At 43.4% G+C, this 24,578-nt stretch overlaps 1 protein-coding gene across 3 annotated transcripts in view; it reads right to left on the bottom strand.

Annotated features, from left to right (window-relative positions):
- The window catches only part of LIMA1 (LIM domain and actin binding 1), a 78,004-nt gene that overhangs the window by 18,940 nt on the left and 34,486 nt on the right, over positions 1–24,578 (bottom strand). For all 3 annotated transcript variants that reach the window (XM_015425629.1, XM_015425630.1, XM_015425631.1), the window contains exons 4-7: positions 20,884–21,345; positions 7,766–7,874; positions 5,910–6,055; positions 1,302–1,409 (exon numbers count right to left, since the gene is read on the bottom strand). In XM_015425629.1, the coding sequence (XP_015281115.1) occupies positions 1,302–1,409; positions 5,910–6,055; positions 7,766–7,874; positions 20,884–21,345 (825 nt within the window). The remainder of the gene's footprint in view (positions 1–1,301; positions 1,410–5,909; positions 6,056–7,765; positions 7,875–20,883; positions 21,346–24,578) is intronic.

Raw genomic sequence — 24,578 nt, 5'->3', positions numbered from 1 at the left:
TGAGAGAGTTATTCGCTCTTTTCGAAAAAGTCAGCAGGTGGAAGTGGATCTTTTACTCAAACCATCCATTCAGCTGCAGAAAAGGGAACAAAGAGGGAAATTACACCTTGATTGGGGAAGTCACTTCCCACAACTTAAAAAGGTTACCAGTTGAGGATTCACAAACAGCTGCTTGGGAGTGCAGTGGTTTGCCCAAGGAGGCATTAGGAAGCTGCTGACAGCTGTCTAGGAGTTAGGCATAGGTTAACCTATGCACATTGCTCAAAAGTAGTGGCATTTGAAACTTGGGAAGCTTTTTCAACAGTTTCCCAGTTTTAAAGATTTAGGGTAACTCTGCTTCATTACTCAACTTAGACAATGCTGATGTGCTTCGTTTTGCAAAAGATGCTGAAAACGGAGAGAGGGGGTAACAGGGCAACAAAAGATTGAACAGAAAAACCAGGAAGTTCAACGGAGCAAGCTCTGCTGTTTTTTATAGGAAAGGAATTTAAAAATTGGTAGCACAATTGTTGTAATACTACAGGTTGAATTGAAAAAACATGGTTATTTAACCCTGAGCATGCCATTAAAAGTAAGAAAAAAAATCACATTTTACAATGAATATAGATATTTGGAACCAAAGATTGCAATCCTACACATGGTCAACCTGTTTAGATCCCAGTCACTTTCATGAAGTTTAAGCAGCTTGCTGCCCCTTGAAAGTTAAAATTATGGAGGACAAGAAGAACAGGACATTACTCAGTTTTCCCAGCCTTTGGCTGCTTTAAACACACACTATACCATTCCGCAAGTCTCTTGCATTTGTACAGCATTTTTCCATCTGAAAATACACCATTTTCAACAAAATCCAATTAGAAAACAACTATTTAACAACAAAATGGGGCAAAGGTTTAAAAAAAATATGATCAGGAAGCAATGGTTTCTGTGACTTGCTCAAAGCTGATGAACATAGTCTTTCTGTTTTCCTGTTCCAGTAGCATCATTACAAGAAGCAAGTGAGCTTTGTGCAAGAAGATACCCTGATGGCTTTCAGTGGAGCTATGTACAGGAAAACCTCCTAGTGGACTTAGCATGGATCTTGGTAAGCACACTTCACAGATAAACCTAAGTCTAAAATTCAGTTCTGTTTTCCATGAACATTAAAACAGAACCTCAGAAACAGCCTGCAAACAAATTGCATCAGTAGATAAAAGTCAGTTTCCAGATGCTGTGATTTTACGTTGTTCTGGGTGTGCTTCTTCAAGCAGTTTCATTTCAAATGAAGTTGGTTTTGATCTTCAGCCAACCCAACCATTGCTTACCTTCTCCCCGTCCTGCTGTGGAAAGAAGTCTTCAGAGCTTGGAGGCCAATTTTCTTTCAGCTCACAACTGTAATTCTTGACTTCGTTTTCATTGGTTCGAATCTCATTCTACGGAATGACAAAGCACTTGACTGTTGCATACTTTAGTCCTTACGGAAAGTTTGAGAGTGGTGTGTACATATTATAGAACACAGAGGAAAAAAAGGAGAAGGCAGCACTTAAGGTGGAAATAAGATTCAGCATTAAGCAAGTCACCCTCTCAAAGGGAGAGGGGCAAGAGGGGGGGACCCTTACAATATACAAAACCATAATAATGTTCTGTTAGATTCAGATAGGTAGCCATGTTGGTCTGAAGCATAAGAACAAAGTTTGAGTAGAATGGCAACTTTAAGACCAACATGAAAGCTTACACCAAGAATAAAACTTTCTTGATCTTAAAGGTGCCACTGGACTCAAGCAATATTCTGATATACAGCAAAAGCTTTGTTATTTGATGCCTGATTACCCAGAATGCACAGCTGACTGGCATTAGCCAGAGGACAAGCTCCTCCCCCACAGCCACCATGCCCCTGCTTCTTCAGGAATTGGTGGAGGCCACTCCCACCTCTCCAGCTGCCCTGCTTGATATCTGCAGACATTGTCTGGAGTGTGTCTGAAGGTGCTACCGACTGACATCAACCTTAAGCACCTCCTTCTTTTTCACTTTGCCCCAAGCTGTTGGGAGCCAGCTCTGCTGGCAGGTTCCCAGGTAGCTGCCCCACTTGTCTGCCTGCTCTGTAAGATGACTCCATGGCTGGGGGGGGAGGGAGTCCTGTCAGGCATGGGAGCTGTTGCCATGGCACTCCCAATGGCTTGAGGCTTGGCTGCTGCAATTGCCTCTGGTAGTGGGCAGAATACAGCAATAAGTTTGCATATCCAGCACATCTGATTAACCAACAACTACCATTCTCCACGAGTGCATGATAAAGAAACGTTTACTGTGTTTGCTTTTGAAGGTAATACAGATCATGCTTACTTTCCAGCAATGGAAATCACTTGCCTTTTAGTGCTACGCTAGTCCAGATGAGGTACCAGGAACATTAACCTGTACAAATGTGAAGGCAGGGAGCCTTGCCACCGTGAGGACCTGCCTGTTTCCCTCTTTTTAAAGGGGGCCTCTGTGCACTCCACTGTTGGAGAAGGAGAAGCAGAACCGATGCCTTCATTACTGAACACCCATTGCCAGACGCAGTCTGTAACCACCTCGTGTGCGATAAAGCCACAAACATCTAATAAAAAAAATTATTTCAGTGACAAGGCCTTGCTTTGAGGGTTGGTGGCAAGCTCCCCCCCCCCTTCCTGGAAGAGCTATATGATCCTGTCTGCATTACAATACAGAACTGCTTTGCCCTCCGGGGAGGAGCTGTAGGGCTCCACAGAAGAGCCCCTGCTTTGCATACAGAAAGTCTCAGGTTCAACCCCGGCACCTCTGGTAAAAAGGATCAGGGAGCGGATAATATGCACGGCTTATGCCAGATCCCAGGAGAGCCACTTCCAGTCTGAGTAGGCACCACTGTCTTTGATGTACTAATAGTCTGATTCAATATAAGGCATCTTCATGTTTTCAGGCAAGACACTGAAGGGGTATCAAGCCAAAATGTGTCCATTCTGGGGGAGCCTGCCATCTCTTCCTTCATGTCCTATAAAAGCCTACCTGAAAGGGACATCTCTTCCCCCTCCACAAACATCGGGAGAATATTGTGTTGGGCTTTTCTAGAAGACACAGGCAGTATCATTGATTCTGGAAAAGACCAGTGGGAAAAGAGAACGCAACCCTGCCCCTCCCCACAGTACTCAGAACTTCAGACTGAACCAAGGGAAGTTGCTGAGCACTCCAGACATTGAACTCTCCACTCACATCCTGTTTGGCCCCAAAGCTCCACCACATTAAACACTTACTACTTACCTCTAGAACCTTTTAAAATTGCCAGACATTACTCACTAGGAACACCACAAAAGAAATATCTACTGAACTCTGACCCAAACCAGCTGTTGGGCTTCAGCACAAATTAGCACTCAGGTCACCAAAGAAGCATGCATCTCTTCTCACAGAAAAACAGCAGGATTTTCTGTGCATGCCTTTTATAAGATAATCTTCTGTCAAGTGAGGGGATTACTTAAGTGATATCGTCTTGCAGAGAACAGACTCAAAGTAGGAAAAAAATTTAAAGGACCGTGGCATGTTTCATTTTAGTCTCGCTGGATTTTTAAAAAAATTCACTCTCCTTTGACAGGTGGGGAGGGGGGACCACACACAGTGTGCTTTTAAAAAAGGAAACAAAACAAACAAAAAATCAACCCATGTAATTTTGCTCCCAAACTGGGAGTCACCACACTGCAGCAAAATTAAACAGAAGTACAACGGTACTTTAACAATTAAGACGAATTATTCCAGCATAAGCCTTTTGTGAATCGGAGCTTGCTTCATCATTTCATGAAGTAAGCTCTGACTCACAGAAGCTTACAGTGGGGCAAACTGATAGCCTTTAAGGAGCCACTGGGCTCTGGTTTAATTCTGCTGAAATCAATTAACACAGCTATCCCTCTGAAACCTAATACCCTACAGTATTTGAAAGTTACCACTGATGTTATTAGCATGCTCCTGGGACTCTACCAGGGTAGACAGGGTTGGGAGAAGGGTCAGTTACAATGAGACCAATGGTGGACAGAGAAATCAATCCAGACCCCCAGCCACTGCACTCCAAATAGTCTATTTCCGAAAGCTGCTTTCCCCCTTAGAACAAACATTCACCTAGGTTACCATATATCATATTCTTGTAAGACAGGGCACATGGTACTTGCCAATATTAATGCCTAGGAAATTTAAGCTTGCCAACTACCCTGGAGAAGAAGTGTCTAGTCCCTTTAATAGAGGCTTAATGGGATGGCATTTGCCAGGTGATGTTATTTACCTCCATGCCATCAAAAGCTTTAGCTGCTCATGTCCACACATGAAGCCTCTCTTAAAGGAACAGGACATTTCACTTCAGGCCAGTCAGCAGCAGTATTAGGCATGCTCATGCAATAAGCAGCAGTCCGTTGGCTTACTTGTTCCTTAGAAGCCAGTAAAACTGCTGACACCTGTCATTTGAGTAGGTAAAGCTAGAAAACTGGAACACAGAACAGAAGAAAGGCAAGCTTTAGAACTGGCCCTTAGCACTTAAGCAGATTTGTTACACGAGGTGCAATTACTCATTAAATTCCTTTCAATTACTGAAATGAAGCATAGGAACTGCAGATGGCATGGAGAGATCCTTGTGCTACAGCAAGGAGTGTTCCAACAGCAAGGTACAGACAGCCTCATTCATGACAGATCTGAGAAGCCTAAGAATTTTCAAAGATCTTTTCAACATAGAAAGGCAGAAATTAAGACTAGCTTCCCAGTTTGTTACTTAATCCACTTTTATTATGTCAATTTGGCTATGGCTGAGGCATACTTCTGGGTTGCGCAAAAAACATTATAAAAGGCTTATAGGAATATCTAGTAACAGAGGGGCTTGCCTACTGCATCTCTGCATGATTTACTGTTCTGGCCTGTTTTCAATCATCTTCTAATGCTAATACTGCCCCATTTCTACCGCAAAGGCTCAAGTGAGTTACCGAGTCACCTGATGCAGAGATACAGCACAGTTACTCTACACAAGCTCTGTTTGTCTCCTTGCAAAAAGCACATGATGATTCTTACTCTTACGTACTCTACTGTTAAAGAGTCCTTGCCATTTTAAACTCAGAATAGAAAAAAAAATATACATCCACTATTTGAGGATTATGGAAACACTGGGCTAGGGAGAACCAACACATGGCTGACCTAACCCTCCAAGTATTGGTTCAAAGCACACAACTGGATCAAAGCACATAATTCCCACACTGAAGCAAAGAGGCTAGATCTTTCCTTCCAAATTATACCACCTTCATGACTCCTATTCAAATGTGTGTTAAGCAAATACAGGATCAAGCACAACAGAACAGCATTAGCAGACCCAGGTAACATAGATATGTAGATAGAAGGGGAAAGAGACAATTATTTAAAGCACATGCCAATGAACCAGAAAGCTGGGGGTGGGAAGAGAAAGGCTGAGTCAGTCACATCACCTTTGGGGCAAGTCACATCACCCTTTAGCCCCAGCTTCCCTTAGCTCCCAGCAGGTTAGCAAGGCTGAGCACCTATTGTATAGAAAGTCACATCACCTTTGGGGCAAGTCACATCACTCACCTTTGGGGCAAGTCACATCACCCTTGCAGGTTAGCAAGGCTGAGCACCTATTGTATACAGAGATCCTCAGAGGCAGGGTGCTGTACGCATGCAAATAGACAGCGGCATTCCAGAAGGAAATGGAAGAGTTTGTTCAGTAGCTTTAGAACACAGAATACTCATCTTCTCCTAAGATGAACAAGAGACCCTCCCACTGTCCTCATCACAGGCACAAAAAGAATGTGAATTATCTTGTTTCCTTCAACCCACAATCAACCTTTTAACAAGCTAGTTTTCATTAGAAACATCTCCCTAGACAGAGTGCTCTGGAAAACCAACAGCCAGAGACTTAGAAGGGGGAAAAAAGAGGAACCTACCAACTGACTGCTGGAGCTGCCCTGCTTGGATACCGCTGCCTGGTACTTAGCAAGTCTATCCTTGACTGATGTTTCAGACAAACGAGGCGCCTCCTGGTTTTTCCTGCTCTCTGAGCTAGGTGGTGGAGAGCTGCATAGAGGATGACCTAGAACAAGGCAGACAGGGGCATTTGCCCTCATAAAAGACTGAATCAAACATTTTGGAAGGACAGTTTATTTAAACAAAAGAGGCTGCAGAGAGCCACCAGAAGGGTTAAAACCCCTCCTCCTAGACAAGATAGGATTATTATACCTAAACGGATTAGAGGAGATCAGTTTTCAAGGTTCCACAGCTTCCTTTGCGAACCAAGGATCAAAGTGGATGTGATCGCAGCGGGCTTCTTTGCCAGGGTTAGGACACTGCCTAATCCCTTCTAACAAAACTGCATAGCCAAGTAAGGGGTGGGGGATGAACCCTTCTGTTACCCAAGCTTTTGCCTCCAAAACCACTTGTGAGTTTCTGCTCCTGACTGGGAGCCCAGCTGGCAGAAAAAAAAGCTTTTAAAAGAATCATTGGGAAAAAGAGTCAGAGGCACAGCTGGCAGCAGCATGAGTTAGCTTCTCTTCATGCCCCCTGCCTTACCCATGCCCATAAAATAAAAAAAATGCCACCAGGATGCAACAGACTCATGGCAGCCTCGGGACCATGGGGTTTTCAAAGCAAGAGATAAGCAGAGGTGGTTTGCCATTGCCTTCCTCTACATAGCAGCCCTAGTCTTCCGGGGTGTGTGTGTGTGTGTCTCCCATCCAAATACGAACCCCGGCTGACCCTACTTAACTTCAAAGCTCTAACTAGATTGGGCTAGTCAGGCTGGGCTGGGCTTTACATTTTCCCAGCACCGTTCAACAGGATTGACTGTAACCCAAGCCGAGTCATGCCACAGCTGCGACTGGTCATGCCCTTATTTCACGTTCTTCTACTCAGAATATAATTTTGTGTCCACCCTAAAAATGATAGTAGGTTTCTGCTTCCCTCCCCTTTCTTTTTGCTTGCATCAATTCATTCTGAATAGTGGAATTGATGGCAGCACAATGTCACCCACAAGCTGCAAGTAAGCAAACAGCGTTTGAGGCTTTTAAGTTACTCCAAAATTTGTACAGCAAGCAAAGCACTGTCAAGTAGCACTTGGGGCACTGGTGCATTTCAGAGTTCTTGGTTTACCCACCAACATGGGGAACGGTTTTTAGTTAGTTTATTATTGCGGCCTTGAGACCAACATACACAGTAAGCATAAAACAGTCATAATATACAAAATACAAAGATAGAAATCTGAATTTAAGATAGGGAGCGGTTGAACATTTTAAAATGGAAGACCAATTTCCCCCAATGAGGTTCCACACCATTGTAATTTGCTTCTTCTCATACACATGTGCACACATAATGCCATCCATGCACTATTTCACATGGTATGGAAACAACACAAGCCTGTGAATGGTGTGAACTCGCAGCACTCCCTGTAATGTGACATGGCCACGCTGATCGTTTTAATCTCATGAACATATTCTTCACACATTTTAGGAGCTCAGGGTCTATTGTAGCTTCCCAACAGCACACATCACCAAAAAGGCAACAGATACATTACTTACATTCAGCTGTGAAGACCACAGGTACTGAGTTCATCAGCATCTACCAGCTAATTCTGTTCTACCCGAGGTATGAGTGGCAAGGCACATTACTGTCCTCCAACATCCTGAGTCTGTGTGCATGGGGGGGAGGGGGTATCACACTCACACTCCACCTAAAGGGAAGAATGGCTTCTGCATCTAGAATGGCCTACAGAACATTCCAATTTAAATAGTACTCAACCTTGCCTTACCTGAGGCGTTGTGGTTTCTTTCTCCAGAACTGAAGTCAAGGTCCTCTGATGAAAAGCTGTTCTCTGAGATCCTCCTACCAACAGCAGCCCTGCCCTGGTCACGAAGCACCTGTTTTAAAAAGGTAGAAGCCCATCTATTTACTACTTGGACCCAAATATAGTGCTCCCCCCCCCTTCCTGAAAACAATAACTTTTGAGCAGGCAATGGTATATCGAGTTAAAGGAGACCTACTTTTAAAATTTAGATGCCACACACACATTACAAAAGTACCTCTTCTTGCCCTGGCTGCCTCCTGTCTCAATTATTGCAACCTGCTTCTTAGGCCTTGCCACACTTCAGCCCTTCTACCTCTACCCTGCACTCTGGTGCTGTCATTCAGCTCCCTTGCTGTGAGACCCTATCCCCCCACACACACACACACTCTCAGACCTCCATTGGCTTTCCCATCCTATCTCACGTCTAGTACAAACTTTGTCTTTAAAGCTCTCTGAAAGCACTTGCCTTCCCGTTTTATTATTTTTTTCCTGATCTTGTCATTACTTTGACTCTTCCCTGCCAACAGCCTAGCTCTTAGACCAGTGATGGCGTTTAGAGACCGAGTGCCCAAACTGTGACCCAAAACCCACTTATTTATCGCAAAGTGCCAACACGGCAATTTAACCTGAATACTGAGGTTTTACTTTAGAAAAAACAACTCATACATTAACTTAAGATGATCCAAACAAAGTAAGGAAAGCAATCCCAAATGCTTTCATTTACTTAAAATTATTTGGCAGAGAATTCGACACTTTAATGATGGTCTGGGCCTGGCTCGGGCAATGGCACGCGTCCCCACAGAGAGGGCTCTGAGTGCCACCTCTGGCACCCGTGCCATAGGTTCGCCACCACTGTCTTAGACAATTATTCCTCATTGCTGCTCTCCATGTCTGGAACTCTCTCAGTAAACAGCTATATTAAGCCCCCCTCACATTTTCTCTCACATCCACTCTCTACACCAATGTGTTCCATCAAGTCTTCGGAATAAGCTTTAAGCATTTACCCCAACTGAAACAAACATATGCATGTTAATAACTGTGCTTTCTGTGTATATGCATACAAATACACATGCATATCCCATCATCCTTTTCTCACCTCCCTCTGTCAAGTTTACAGGTATATCTTACGCTAGAAGTATCATGTAGATCAGGTCCCCCCCCCTTCCTGAAAACAATAACTTTTGAGCAGGCAATGGTATATCGAGTTAAAGGAGACCTACTTTTAAAATTTAGATGCCACACACACATTACAAAAGTACCTCTTCTTGCCCTGGCTGCCTCCTGTCTCAATTATTGCAACCTGCTTCTTAGGCCTTGCCACACTTCAGCCCTTCTACCTCTACCCTGCACTCTGGTGCTATCATTCAGCTCCCTTGCTGTTCAGATAATGAGACCCTATCCCCCCCTGCCTATGTGGGTTTTCCTCTCCATCCCCCTCCCAGCCCATGGCATCTTGCAGTGAGGATATACCAACTCAGAGCTTACCACCTGCTGTCCTTCATACAGTTTTTGTCTCCGGTACCTGGCATTACATTTTATGGCACACATGACCCAGCCCGACAAAGTGACATTTATATCAGATCCGGCCCTCGTGACAAATGAGTTTGACACCTCTGATGTAGATTAATGACCCTCAACAACTATCACCATCCTGCATAACTTAAGCCACTAGTCAAGCTTAATCTAAAAATATGGCCTAACAAGACATCAATTTGCCCCACCTCCAAGTTAGGCTCCACAGCTGTGACTCAAACATTTTTCATGTACTTAAGTATTTATAGCCCACTTTTCTCCCCTGCAGGGAGTCAGTGGCTCAAAAAAAAAATCAATATAAATAAACCAAACAAACAAAACAAGTCTTCTTGAGCTGGGTGGGATTTGATAGCTTGTTCCTCCAAGGTTACCAACTGTGAGCTACAGGCCAAGAGCTCCAGCTTGCACCCAAAGCCAAAATTACATTTGACATTTCCACTAATTCAGATGAAGAGATTTAGGTCTGTTCCAGATGCATAACCCAACGTACCATTGGTACGTGCTGCAATGTTTAGCGCCGTTTCACAGAGACCCATATCAGTTTCATTTTGATACTCATGTATCCGAAATGTGCTATCAACCAGTCTCCATATTTTTCTGGCAACATCCATTGTGTGGCTGACAAAACTGACATTTATTATTCAAAACCCACACATGCATCATAAGACAAACCAAAGAAACCAGAGGTCATCTTTTGCAGAGTAGTATGTTGTGCACCAAAATGGGATACCTTCTCAACCGTAAGAACCTAAATAGATCAATACCCATTCCCCTAATATGCAGACAGATATTAAAAGAGAAAGTCAAGAAGGAACTATGGCATGACAGTCAAACTAAGGAACTCTTAGAAGTCATTGAAAAAGGAACATCATTAAAAAAAACTGAAGGAAAACGTACATATGCAAAGTTTCTTACTGGACAAAGAGATAGGAGACCATTTCTTTCAGAGCCCCCAATATACTTAAGAAATTGCATACATGAACATATATGAAGCTGCCTTATACTAAGTCAGACCATTGGTTTATCAAGGGCAGCACCACCCCTTCCGCATGGAAACCATTATCCAGCAACATGAGACTGTGAGTACGGGTCTTTTTCATCACCTACCACCTGAACATTTTAACTAGAGATACCAGGGTCTGAACCTGAGACCTTCCAGAAACAAAGCAGACGCTCTGCCATTGAGCTATGGCCACTCCCCAGTTTAGTGTGCATATTGCCATTGAGTCTCTGGCTACACCAGGGCCAACTCTTTAGAACTTTACAGACTGCTTTTGGAGTCTAGATTTAAAGTTTAGGCTACTTTAAAACGTTAGTATAAAACAGCTATTATACAGCAGCTCCTACTCTGTGGAAAGGCTTGGAATATTTAGCTACTTCTACCCCACCAAGGGCTCATGTAGTTTCAATACTTTCACTTTTAAGTAGGAACGGAATGGTAAGAAGTCTCAATTTAACAGAGTTACAATCTCACTCATTATGTGTTTGAGACGCAAAACTGCATGTTAAATCTGCTACCATAACTTCCACATCACATTTACATGGGCTCCACAGAGCTACACATTCCCTAGTTCTGTTAGCCACAATTCACTTCCTCCACATGTCAGAAACAATGATGAATGTCGAGTCCAGTGTTCCCTCTAAGCTGAGTTGGTGTGAGCTAGCTCAATGTTTTTTAGCTTCTGGCTCACACATTTTTGTCTCAGCTCAGGAAGGAGAGCTCCAGAGCAAACCAATTTATGCAGCAGCCAACTCGCTCGCTCACAACTTTAATGCCAGGAGCTCACAAAGTAGAATTTTTGCTCACAAGACTCCACAGCTTAGAGGGAACATTGGTTGAGTCAGTCCTGTGTTTATTAAGAATTTGGTTACACATTCAAATTAATGACATGGAATAACCATCTGAGGGAATGGATGTAACAGCAAGGTCAATTTGAAAAAAAATCCTAACAGAACAAGGGGAAAGTATAGCTGCATGGACTGGGGCCCAAGTTAGACATGTCATGAGCATGAAATGTCACATTACACAAACATCTGTATTGCCCACATGGCCAGGAAGATAAGGTAGCAGCCTTAATTTACAGTTTCCACTCTATGCCAGAAGAGATGGGTTGGAGCCAGTGATCTACTCACGTAAGGGGCATGGATCTCTCCCCCCCCCTTCTCCTTCCCACAGCAATCCCTTTCTATTCCAGAAGCACAGGTTCTGGGGATCACAGGAGACACACTGAGTATTCACAACAGGTTGGTGGAGCATAAGAGAGGTCTTTTCCACACCAGGTTTTTGTTCCAGCTTGGCTTCTTGACTGAATTGGTCCCACCCACATACAGGATTTGAGTGTTGTTGTTGTTTTTTGGAGGAAGTGGGTTTTTTTTCATATCACTGCAAAATGGTCTGAAAATACATGAGAAAACCTGAAAGAAAAACCAGGAGAACAACAACCGACTAGGTAAACAATACTGTGTGTAAAGGAGGGGGAAAACTGATGCAGTTAAGAAGCCAAGACAGAGCAAAGACCCAGTGGGGAAAAAACCCCAAAGAGGGGGAAATGGGTGAAACTGCTCCTTCCTGCCTCTTCAGTCAAGCTCCATGAGCAGAATTAGCAGGAAGGGCTATTTTGTTCCCTTCCCCCTCATGGTGGCAGCCCACCAACCTGTGTGGCTGTTACTTCAAGCAGGTCCTGCAAATCAACTTCCTGGGGTTGTAAAGGACTGCTGATGGGAGGAAAACAGAGGGAAGTTTGACAACTATCAGTGCCTTCTGCTGACAGATCATCAGATCTGACCTTTTCACTCCCTGCCACTGAAGGAAAGGACTCTTCACTTAGTAGAGGGGGGGTTGTAAGACATTGCCACTACCTTTACTTTCTTAAGGGCCAAGGTAGCTCAAAAGTTAAGACACTGAGCTGCAGACTTGAAGGTCTATAGTACAGCAGTTTGAGACCCTAGTGCTGTGTGACAGAGTGAGCTCCCATCTCTGGCCCCAGCTCCTGCCACCCTAGCAGTTCGAAAGCAAGAAATTGCAAGTAGATAAATAGGTACTGCTTTGATGGGAAGGTAACAGTGTTCCGTGCACCTCGGCGTTTAGTCATGCTGGCCACATGACCACGGAAACGTCTTCGGACAGCGCCGACTCTTTAGCTTGGAAACGGAGATGAGCACCGCCCCCTAAGTCAGATTTGACTGGCTTTCGAGCAAGGGAAACTTTTACCTTACTTTCTTCTGAAGCCAAAAATGGTTTTGAGTTTTATTCCAGAGTTATACATACAGAGCTTTGACACAAGCAATAAAGCTCAGCTATGAACAGCAGCCCATACCATTTACCCCTTTCACTGAAGATCTTATGACTGAAAGCTACGATATAGCATAAGCATAGGGAAAGGACAATATTATATGATGAATACTAGGGTCCGCTGTGTATTTCAAGGCACTGTTGGCCCAGAGTAAGAAATATTAGAATGCTGGCAGTCTGCACTGAATATTGGGTTAAGAATTTTACACAAGGATTTGGGAGACTCAGGGTCAAATCTCCACTTCGCCGTGAAACTCTGAGATGGTGACTGGCAGAACCTCAACCAATCTACCCAACAGGGTTATTCTGAGGATAGTGTGAAGGAAGGAAGAACAGTGCTTGGTTGCGTCGTTCATGTTTGTATTCTTACAAATGGTTTGTATTGTGTGTCTTGGGGGTGGTTGTTTTTGTCTGCATTTGAAACCCCTGCCATTAAACTGCCCTGGCCTGTGCTGGAAGTAAAATATTTACTTCTAAAGTATTTTAAATAAAGTTAGGGATCACAAAACTTCAGATGTTTTTCAACCCCATTTGAGCACCGACATCATCAAGGAAATCTCAGACCAAAACAAGAAAGAGGGGCATAATCCAGGCATTCAAGAGGCCAAGAGACACCAATGAGGAAACCATTAGGCATTTTCTCAATGAAAAGCTAAAGTTAATGACCTTACTGGATGTTACCACATGATTTACAGATTAGACAGGTCTCCCTGCAAAATTAAAGTAATTTTTCGATTCTGATGCTCAAGTATTAAGATCTAGTCACATTCACCTTAGCAACCCTAATCAAGATTTTATATCTTGAAATAAAGAGTAAAAATTTTGCCTACTATTTCACTGCTCGAGAAAATGGATTCCATGCTTTTACATCTCTCTTGGGGTTTGTAAACAGTGTCCTAGCTCAGTCAGAATACATATGATTTGGTACTGTGAAGCCTTTACTTCAGAGCCATACCAACCTCATTAAAGAGCCTGACTGGCTAACAAGGAATCCAGTTGTTCAACAAAGTACATTTTCTAGCCATAGACCAGTATCTGAAGAACATGCTCTTGTCTCCCCAAAATACAAAAATTGGCCACTACCTTTTGTGCTGCTTTAGCAAAGGCAAAGTATACACACACACACAAAGTTGCCTTATACTGAATCAGACCACTGATCCATCAAGGTCAGTATTGTCTACTCAGCCTGGCAGTAGCTCTCTGGAGTCTCAAGTAGGGGTCTTAAACATCACCTGCAACCAGATAACTTTAACTGGAGGTGCCAAGGATTGAACCTGGAACTTTCTGCATGCCAATCAGTTGCTCTACCACTAGGCTTGCCAAACCGCGGCGGGGGATCCATGCGTCATCGCAGGATCACTGCCGCGGGGGGACAGCGATCCGCGCTGCACCGGCGTCGCCAGGATGTGACGCTATGCGTCGCCCTGGCAACGGGACTCCAAACAGCCCCGTTGCCAGGGCGACGCATAGCGTCATATACTGGCGACGCCGGTGCAGCGTGGATCGCTGTCCCCCCGCGGCTGCGATCCTGCGACGACGCATGGATCCCCCGCCGCGGTTTGGCAAGCCTATCTACCACTGAGCCACGCTCCTCTCCAACTTATTACAAGGTCTCAAATGTGGGTTTTATATCACTATCCTTGTGGCTCATCATGTTAATGTTTCTCCCCCAATATGCCACCATCCTGCATTTCTTCCACCTTGAACTCAAGGTGACATAGTTATAGTTTCCAGCAGATCTTTAATTCAGGCACTGACTAGAGTTGCTCAGCAATAAAAGGTGCTGTTATCATAACCTACCTCCCTACCACACTCTGGGTGTGTTCAGACGGGGGATTTACAATGGTTAGGGTGCTGGTTCCAACAGGTGTACTTACGGGCGTTCACACGGCGAACATCTGCCTCCTGTCCCTAACCGTTGTAAATCCCTTTACACCGTTGCACTCTGCCACTAGGTCCGAAGTGGTGGTAAACAGAGTGCAACGGTTGTAACTGGTGCACCCCGGCATCTGATCGCTCTCCTCCGTTCCCCAGCTACTTCCGTCGGAAGTCTGAGGCTTCCGGCTTTCCCCGGCCATTTTTTTAAAAAAACTAAGCGATATGTGCTCAGGCGAAGCTTCGCCCTGAGCGTTTGTTAAAAAAAAAAAAAGCCTTACTTTAACTTCCCGGAGGAGACCGGGACTACAGGGAGGCCAGGCTGGGCTTTAAACTTTAAAGGTAAGTGCTTACCTTTAAAGTTTAAACGTACGGGGGGGGGTTGAGCATGCGCAAAAATCGCCATTCTCTGAATGGCTGCCTATACGCGTGCTCAAACTTTCCTTAAAAAAAAAAAAAACGCCGACGCCCGCAGCGTGTGAGCGGGCGTCCACCGGAGGGCTACGCAAGATGGAGTCTGATCGCGTTTCTGCCGGCATAAACTGCACCGGTTCCAACTGGTGCAGTTTATGCCGGCAGAAAGGCCACGTCTGAACGCACCCACTGGGTACTACAACTCAGATACACCTTACTTCTCACTACCATCTTTTCTATCCATGGGATGCACCTAAGAAAGCAAGTTTTTGTTATGAAAATGCCCATGCTATCATCAGCTCTGTCTGGTGCCACTGATTCAGTTACCTTGCCATCTTTTAACATGGATGCCATTTTTTAAACATGGGTTGTAACTAAAGTCAAGCTAAAATAAAAAAAAATCAATAGATAAATCAACAAAAAAGTTCAGCTGAGTCAACAGTGGAGTCTATAAATTAAGGGCTTACTTTTTCTGGAAGTCACTTCAGTTTGAATTGCTTTAATTCTCCATTATAGTATGAAACAAGGGACTTTTCCTTTAACAATAGCCTGTATTCAAGCACATATATATTCCATGCATTCAGAAAACTTGTGCCCTTAAAGTCTATGAAATGCATGGCTTCATACAGACCAATGAGTGTTAGCTCTTGTGCATTAAACACTGATCACACTTCATGATAATATGCAAAATTTAAATCAGAAAACAAATTAAGCACGCTTTGTTAAAAATAAAAAGCTCATGAAACAATAGCTAGAAGTTGTTCAAGGTTCTTAGGAATAGCTTCATCCTCTTCTCTCCCTATCCAATATTTGCAGTCAGCAGATAGGAATTCAGTTGGCAAGGATTTTCCCAAACTCTTAACATAAGAAGACTGTGTCAACAGAATTTTAGGTCATTGCTTAAGTTCCAGGAAATCTCAGCATTGTAAAGAAGCAGAAGTCATGACTTTTAGTGAGGCGTGTCATTTAAACAATAAAAAAACACAGAAGCTCTGATGTGATTGCATCAGGTCACAGATAGCCTCTGAAAGAAAACTCGCATTATTCACCCTGTAAGAGTCTTATTAGAATGCAGGAATTCTTCAATACATTTTAGAAGAGAAATCACTTTTACTAGAAGATTGGAACACAGAGGGGGGAAATACATCATCTGTGGCTTAGGACACACTGAATTACTACAGCAGCTGAAAAACTGTGATGCAAATATTAAAGCTATCGTTGCCACAAAGAATAGAAAGTGTATGGATAGTAAGATATAAATAGCGAGAACTCATGATAATTCAGTATTTCCTTGTTGAACTCAAGAAGGAGTCCTCTCCCTGCCCTCCTTCACTTGTCCTCAACAGTATCTTGGGTTAAAGAAAAGCAGCCTTCGTGGGCTGCAATGGATAGCAGCAAGGATGACAGTATCTTTCACCCATTCCCCAGACTCCTCAAATGGTTCTCCCCTTTGCAAGGGAGGGGGAATGGCAGTCCTGTATCTTTCTTGATGCAGGGAAAAGATACTGAGGAGGGGAACATGGTCTGTAGTAGACAAATGGCTCCCGGCAACACCTCCTCACCTCTACCACTCTTCCACTCCCCATCACAGCCTACAAAGGCTACTTATTACGAAAAACAAAAGGAACTGGGGGGGAGACTCACTTAAGCCCACATCATTCCTAGTTTTATGTAATCTCCTCATTTTGTCCATATAAAATCCCCATAAGGATCTCATGAGTAAAAATCAGACTAATGAAACATTGGTCCAGATGTGAGATTCACCTAAACTGCTAATCCACAACATGGCTCGGCAGGATACAACATCACTAAAATCAAGGAGGACTTGTTGGATGGAAAGTACTGTACATCTCAAATCATATGCCAAATCAGTTTCAGAGTACTTCCAAATATCAAATTTTATCAATAATGGGAAACAAGAATAATAATCAAAATTGCAGGGGTTTTGTTGGTTGTGTTCTAAACCGGCTCAACTGTTCAGCCGCATCTAAACTCAGAAGTCAATTTTTTTGGGGGAAACAGCACCTCCATTCACTAGCCACAGCCTTCTAGCCCAAGTTCTTCCAATCATAACAGGGTTTTGTTTTTTTGTATTTTTAATATGTGCATGTGCAAGCATGTATGCACCTGGAAGTCATGGTAACCACCGGTGACTGACTGTGTGTGTACCTGGAAGTCATGGCAACCTCTGGTGACTGACCCCTACTCGGGGCCTGGAGAATATTCAGAGAGGTGGCTGAATAAAGCCTCCCCCCACCTCTGGTATTTCAAGGAGGTCTCCCAATCCAAGTACTTTCCAGTGTTGACCCTGCTTAGCTTCCAAGATCTGACGAGGTCACGCTTACCTGGGTTATCCAGGTCAGAGCTTCCAATCATAACGTTTAATGAATGGACCAGGAACTGAAATCAGGTGAACTCAGGGTTTACCACAATGTGGAGACAAAGTCTTATTTTAAATTCATTTGCATATGTCAGCTCTGTCTTCAGGTAGAGCCTCGGAAATTGAAAGTGCAATATATTCTCTTCCAAGTCTCAAACATCTTGATAAAAAAGAAGCTTGCTTCAAAAAAAAAAATGAGGTCACTAGGTGCACACAGAACATTTTGCATGTTTGGACATAATGTTCCCCATGGTTTGGTAAACTAGCAATATCCCTCAGACAGAGAGCCAGGGCTTCCCAACGCTGCTTCTTGTGACTGAAACCAGAGTCAGTCTCAGAAACAAAAGCAATCCCCTGTTTGGGGTTAATTTAGCCGAATGACCACATTCTCTAACAAGAGAAATAGCTCTTTTCCTAGCTAAATCAGTGTCTCAAATCAGGACCAGGAAAAATCTGAGACGTCTCCTTAATCATCAACACAAACCAGTTCCAGGTATGCAGGCCCTTGTCACTGCTCAAGATCTCCAGCACTTCATTTCTGGGCTCTTGACAGTTATCCGCCCTTAGCTTACTGGCTGAAGCCCTCATAGGAGTCAGACCCTGGAAAGAATAATTATTGCTGGCAGTCTCCAGCATCGCTTACTTCATCACCGCAAATGACCGGCTCACTTTTGTGCCTGCAATAAGCCAAAGTGGATTCCTGGAGCCTTCCAAACCGAGTAAGGAGGCATCATCATTATGGAATAATACCTGTGCACACCTCCCCTGCACAGTGGTGCTGTTTCATAACATTTGGGTGAAAATGTACTCCCATACACATACTCTAGCAGTTTAACTCATTCTATGCAAATAAAGATCCAAATTGAAGACCTCTGAGCTTTGCCATTGCTTCTTGGCTTTTCTGTGTATTAGCACCAATAGTACACCTTTGTCTACTCAGACTGGAAATGGCTCTCCAATGTGTTAGGCAGACCTCTTTCACACCACCAAGTACATGGTCCTTTCAAGTGGAGATTCCAGGGACTGAACCTGGGACCTTCTGCATGCAAAGCAGATGCTCTGCCACTGAGCTACAGCCCCTCCCTAAGCACCCTTAAATTCAGGCCAGTTGCAGCCATCGTGAAGCTGCCTTATACTGAATCAGACCATTGGTCCACAAGGTCTTATGTAGAGGTCTTTCACATCACCTACTACCAGATAATTTTAACTGGAAATGCCAAGGATTAAAGCTGGAACCTTCAGGATGCCAAACAGATGCTCTACCACTGAGCCACAGCTTCTCCCTATCCTTAGAAACCATTGCCCTATCACTTACATACGCTCTATAGTGTTGAGGGCATCAATGGATCACTGGATGCCCAGAAATGGAGGCATGTAATGTTTCGTTGTTCAATTTAGTGCATTTTTAGATATGAAATGTTATAAACCAAGGCATATCCATAATTAGGACTGTTTTTTGTCTGACCAGTCACTTCACCTGGGGTGAATTATATCCATTGTACTGTTCTTTAATGATCCCTGAGCAAAGACTGAATATTTTATACCTCAAACAAATCTGGTCATAAAGCCTTCATATTATCTCACTTGGACACGATGAAAGTTCTGCTCTGTTTTTTTGGGGGGAGCAGTATTTGATAATCAGTTGGAATACTAGTATTTTAGGTGGCTTGGGAATTACATACCAGGTTTTACACGTGCTCCAGCAATTAGCTATAAGAAGCATCATCATTAGAAATCTTTTAACTTTAGGACACAGCTTTCTATGTGCCTGAAACACTGAGCAGAAGAATTTATGGCTACTCCAAGTAGCAGATGCTGCTGTATATGCTACAGTTTGCATGACTAGAGTCACAAAACACAAGTCACCACCAATATAGCACATTTCTGGCAAACCAGTAATGACAGGGTACGGTGAAACCAGCTCAGCCATAACCACCTTATTCTAGGGCCTGACCTGATGTTTCTAGTGACTTTCAGTTAAGGCAAACCTGCAGCACTCAAGAGAACAGAAGCTTTAACGTAAAACAGTCAGGGGAATGCCCTAAAACCACATCGCTGGCTACGACGAACCAACAAAAAACAGTGTGTTCAGTGATCTAGTCATGTGCTTCTGGTACTCCAAGGCATTTCCTGTTCCAACAGGACTTCCATGGCATCCCACCCCTCCCCAGTGCTGCACAATTATTAGTAATTTGTATCACTCTCTAGCCTGCTTGGGATCTTTTAAAATAATGTATAGTAGTGCTTTTTGGTTATAATAACACACAAAATTTTCCTCCTTCATTTGACAAACTGGGATGAGAAAAAGGCACTCAAAGATGGGAGGTGGGGATAAAACATGGAATTGTGATAGTCTACACTAGGAATAGTCTTGCTACAAACTGTATAAACAGCTGAACTTCTGTACATTACAACATGGTTGATCACAGGAAGGATGAAATTTTCTCTCTCATTGGACCAGCTTGAAAGAAGGCATGCACCCATCTTTATTTCAACTGAAATAGATGCAAACCATTTTATCTATCTGGTGTTTATAATTTCCTCAAAAACCAACCGTGACAATAACTGCAGTGCAAAGTCTAATCAGCTTAGACACAATACCTTTTGATATGTTTCCGGGTGACTCATCTACAGACCAGGTGTCCACAACTCTGGAGAAAAGTTACACCCTGCCCTTTCTCTAGCACTTTCAGGACTAAACAGCTCAATCAGCAATTCAGAATTCATACAACTTAGATGAAGAATTTCAGACACACCCTCCCTCACAATTTTATTAAGCTTAGCTTAACCCACCAGTTTTTCCTCCCTAAAACCCAAGCAATTTAAGGTCTAAGATGCTTCCAGCAACAAAAATCAAACACTGAGAAAACTTTGGGAGGAAAAAAGTCAGCCAGTCTGTTTTAAACTACCAGCATATGCAACTCATTTTTCTAGTTACGCAATTTTCCCTGGGGACACAGTCTGCAGTCCACATGAAGGATCAGATTTCATGAGCAATTGTAAGGAAAATGCAGGGCCTGTGAATTTGCAAGTCAAAACTAGTGATGGCAAGAGCTAGGCTGACTAGCTTCACACATTTTTTCCTGTGAGATTTTTTTTTCTTTATAAACTACAGGAAACATTTGCTAAGATGCACATATGAAAGATAGCAAGAGGAGAGCTTAGCACCAGAGACCCAATTTTGCAACCACATAGTAACACAAAAAGAACTGAAGTATTTTATTGCAATAGCGCACACCCCTTTATTTTTATTCAGAGATGGTTTGGGTTTTTTTCCGATGGCATGTGTAGGTCACAGTTATCTTGAGTTTGGCTGACTCCAACAAAACACTTCAATTAACTGTTGTTAATACATTTCCTGCTCCACCAGAACTCCAGCAGAGTTAGCAGCATCCAGAAAAGTAGCATTTTGCAACACCCATTCCTTTGGGTGTAACTTCTGAGGCAATACTATTTTACAGCAGACAAAGTCAGTAAACCACTTTGCACAGTTGGCAGTCCTAAAAATCACCACTTTGCAGAAAATCACCACTTTGCAGAAACTCTTATTCCAAAAGCCAAAAAGTGCTAAAACAATCCATGCCTTACCTTTGTCTGACTTGCATCTCCCCTCTCAAACATCATCTTTAGCCTGCTCAGAGGAACGCTACATTTCTCTATCTTCCCTGAAGGATCCGGGTTTTCATTGGGCTCAGGCTTGTCTACTTCTTGCTGGGTCTCTCTGAGACAATTTTCCATTTTCCCACTCTCGGGTGAATGGGCTTTCGCCTCTCCGCTGTCAACACTGGGATATCCAAACTGGCCAGTCACTCCGGAAGAGGAATGGAGATGAGATGTAGGACCAATCCCTGAGGCTTTGTCACTTTCTGCCCGGGAGACAGAGCCGCCTTCAGTTCCAGCAGCGGGGCTGACAGCCTTCTGCCTAACCTCTGCACAGCTGCTCCGCAGCGTTTCCTTCCGAGCTTCCGTCCCCAATACCGAATTCTCCCACTTCTTCTTCAAGACGCTGAGGGTCCCTCTTTTAAAATGAGGGGGAAGATTTTCGGCATTCTAAAAAAAGGGAACACGAAGTTAATGGCGGTTATTAAAGCGGCCTGGAAGAGCTGTAAAGGGCTTCCTTTCCCAAAGAAAGTAAGGAGAATACTTTAGCAGGGACCGTAAGCCCTCTGCTGTTTCAGACAGCTGTGAATCGTTACAAGTGTGCCACATGGAGCAAGCTTGAATCCCGGGTAAGGAGAGGAGAGGGGAGGGAAACGAAAAAGGAGCTGGAGCAGGAAGTGATACAACAGGATGGCCTTATATGGAAGAAAGGGAGCCAGTCTAATGAGAGAGTTAGAATTTGAGACAAAAAGGCTCGGTTCTGCACAAAGGCAAGGGGGACAAAATCCACCTACTAGCAAGCAGTGTCTAGAAAGGATGGAAAGCCATATGAGATGGCTGTGGCCAAATGCTGCAGCGTTTTCCATCTGTTCCACAGGACAAGGAAGGGGGACCAATTAACAGGCTGCTTAAGAAACTGAGGATTATCTTTCAGGGAACAACTTGCTGCATCTGCCATACATCTTTTTGAGCACTGGTCGGTAGCTTTTCAAGCAAACAACCTTCTTCGTCACCCCAACTTGAAAGAAGGTTTCTGTGCACCCAGTATATAAAATTGATCAAGCACCTTGTTACAAATGGAACCAAGTTTTGAGTCCGGTGGCACCTTTAAGACCAACAACGTTTAATTCTGGGTATAAACGAGAATTGAGTGACTTAGCATGTGTAGTGGGTTCTTATCTCACTACACATGCTAAGTCACTCAGTTCTCGCTTATACCCAAAAGTAAATTTTGTCAGTCTTAAAGGTGCCACTGGACTCAAACTTAGTTCTCACATCTGTTTGTTAACTCTTTTATTATTATCTGCATGAGATTTGTATTTCCAACGGCTTTAATCCAACCTTAGCTATACTTACCGCTCAGTTACTTATTCATCTTGACTTTAATTAGTCCTTCCTGGCAACTAACCCCCCCCCCCCACCTATATGTAATGGTTGAGGAAGTCTTGTTTCAATGTGTGCATACACACAAAAGCCTATACCCAGAATTAAACTTTGTCTTAAAGGTGCCACTGGACTTGAACTTTGTTATATTGCTTCAGACCAGCATGGCTACCCACCTGAATCTATCTTCTTGTTACAAACAATTTTTACTCATCATTGGAAAGCTGTTAGAAGTGCCTATTAGCGTTTTAAACTTCAGGACAGCCACACAATTCTGGCAGCTGCCTGTAGCCAAAGTTCAAGCCTCTTAACAGCCAATATCCTCCTCCCACTAACACCCTCCACAAGCCAGTCTACACTCCAGAAATTAAAATACGGTACCTGCCAACGCTGCATCTCTGTAGCCCACTCCTTATGTATCTTACCAAGCACGAGACTAACTGCAAAGTGGAACAGGTCTGTAAGGCTTTAGAGTATTAAACAGGATTAGCAGCTATATTGGGATTTAAGTCTCTCACCCTATTACTCTCCTGGTCACATTTTCAATACTGCTTTGCAAAATGAACAAGAATCCCAACGTCGCTTCAGAAATACACAGATATCAATTTGTTTGCCTGGTTTTGAGCCAGGCTCAAAACTTGCAGGGGGAAATGATGCTGTGAGATTAGAAGCATCAGAAAAGTACACAGAGGAGAGCTCCACAACAGGGTTGCATATGGAAGCTTCTGTAGCTAAAGGAGCCTCAGACACCAACGCCTTGCTGCATACAGGGAGGCCTGGCATACTGGTACACTACGAGTCACATCCTGTGCTTCAGCTATTTATCAATGCCATGACTAAGTGTCCAGCTGGTAACCCTTTCCTGTTGCCTCTGCTGGTTATCTGCCCCACACTCACATTTACAATTTGAATTTCAAAACCCCAATGAATGACCAAGCTGCAGACTCATCACATATGAAATGGACACTTTGCTACCATCTTACATACTAGGCTCCTAACTCCATGTTCACTATTTATGCACCCAGTGATTCAGAAATAAGCAATGCTTCTTAAAGGAAGCAAGTCTGATAGCAATCAAAAAAGCAAGACAGATCCCATCCCAAACTTGTCTGAACAAAATGAAAAAGAGAATGCTGTTTTCCCCAAAGGGTAACCAAGGCCAGTAATCAAGTAACCTCATAGTTAGACTGAAAGGTTATCTTAAGCAAGCATAACAAAAGCAGAAGCACTGATTAAAAAAAATGCAAGCACTGATAAGCACTGATAAAAAAATGCCCCAACACCTACCTTTGATATACCAGGGAATTCAGAATAAGAGTTAAAGGGATTGAATCAAGACAGCAGCTCAATACATTTAAGGCAGGGTTGCTTAAATCTACTACTCTGTCCCCGAAACCCTTTCTGTGATTGAAACATCAGAGGTATTTATGAGGTTAGAACCAATATAATAGGGAGCAGTGCCTACTACTGGGACTATAGCCTTCCCCAGAGCCAGTTCATTCATGTTTCCCACATTTACTACGATTTATTCCATGATGATAATTAGAAAGAGCATTCACTGTATTATTGGAGGCAACAAAGTCTATCATCTAGATGCCTGTACAGAAAGAAAAGAAAGAGCAAGATGTCCTAGGTTAAGCTCAAAGTGGAATGGATAGTCAAGGGAATCAAAGAGTTAGAAGGACCATCTAGTCCAGTGATGGTGAACCTTTTAGAGTTCGAGTGCCCAAACTGCGACCCAAATCCCACTTATTTATTGCAAAGTGCCAACACGGCAATTTAACTTGAATACTGAGGTTTTACTTTAGAAAAAACAACTCGTACATTAACTTAAGATGATCCAAACAAAGTAAGGAAAGCAATCCCAAATGCTTTCATTTACTTAAAATTATTTGGCAGAGAATTCGACACTTTAATGATGGTCTGGGTCTGGCTGGGGCGATGGCACGCGTGCCCACAGAGAGGGCTCTGAGTGCCACCTCTGGCACCCGTGCCATAGGTTTGCCACCACCGATCTAGTCCAACCTCCTGCTCAATGCAGAAACAGCCTAAAGTATCCCTGACAAGTGTTTGTCCATCCGCTGCTTGAAGATTGCCAGTGAGGGGGAGCTCACCACCTCCCTAGGCAGTCAATTCCACTGCTGAACTTTTGACATGGAATCCTCAGCCCTCCATCTCTAGGATAGGCATTCCAGCTACACTCGACAAAAATAAAGGGGCGTTCCAAAGGTTGATTAAGCACTGCAATTTAAAGGTATATTTTATTAAACAATTCAAGACAAAAAACAGTGTAGATGATG

This window comes from Gekko japonicus, unplaced genomic scaffold, assembly GCF_001447785.1.
Source record: "Gekko japonicus isolate JY-2015 unplaced genomic scaffold, Gekko_japonicus_V1.1 scaffold990, whole genome shotgun sequence".
Lineage (NCBI taxonomy): Eukaryota > Metazoa > Chordata > Lepidosauria > Squamata > Gekkonidae > Gekko > Gekko japonicus.
This window is presented reverse-complemented; position numbering and strand designations above follow the sequence as displayed.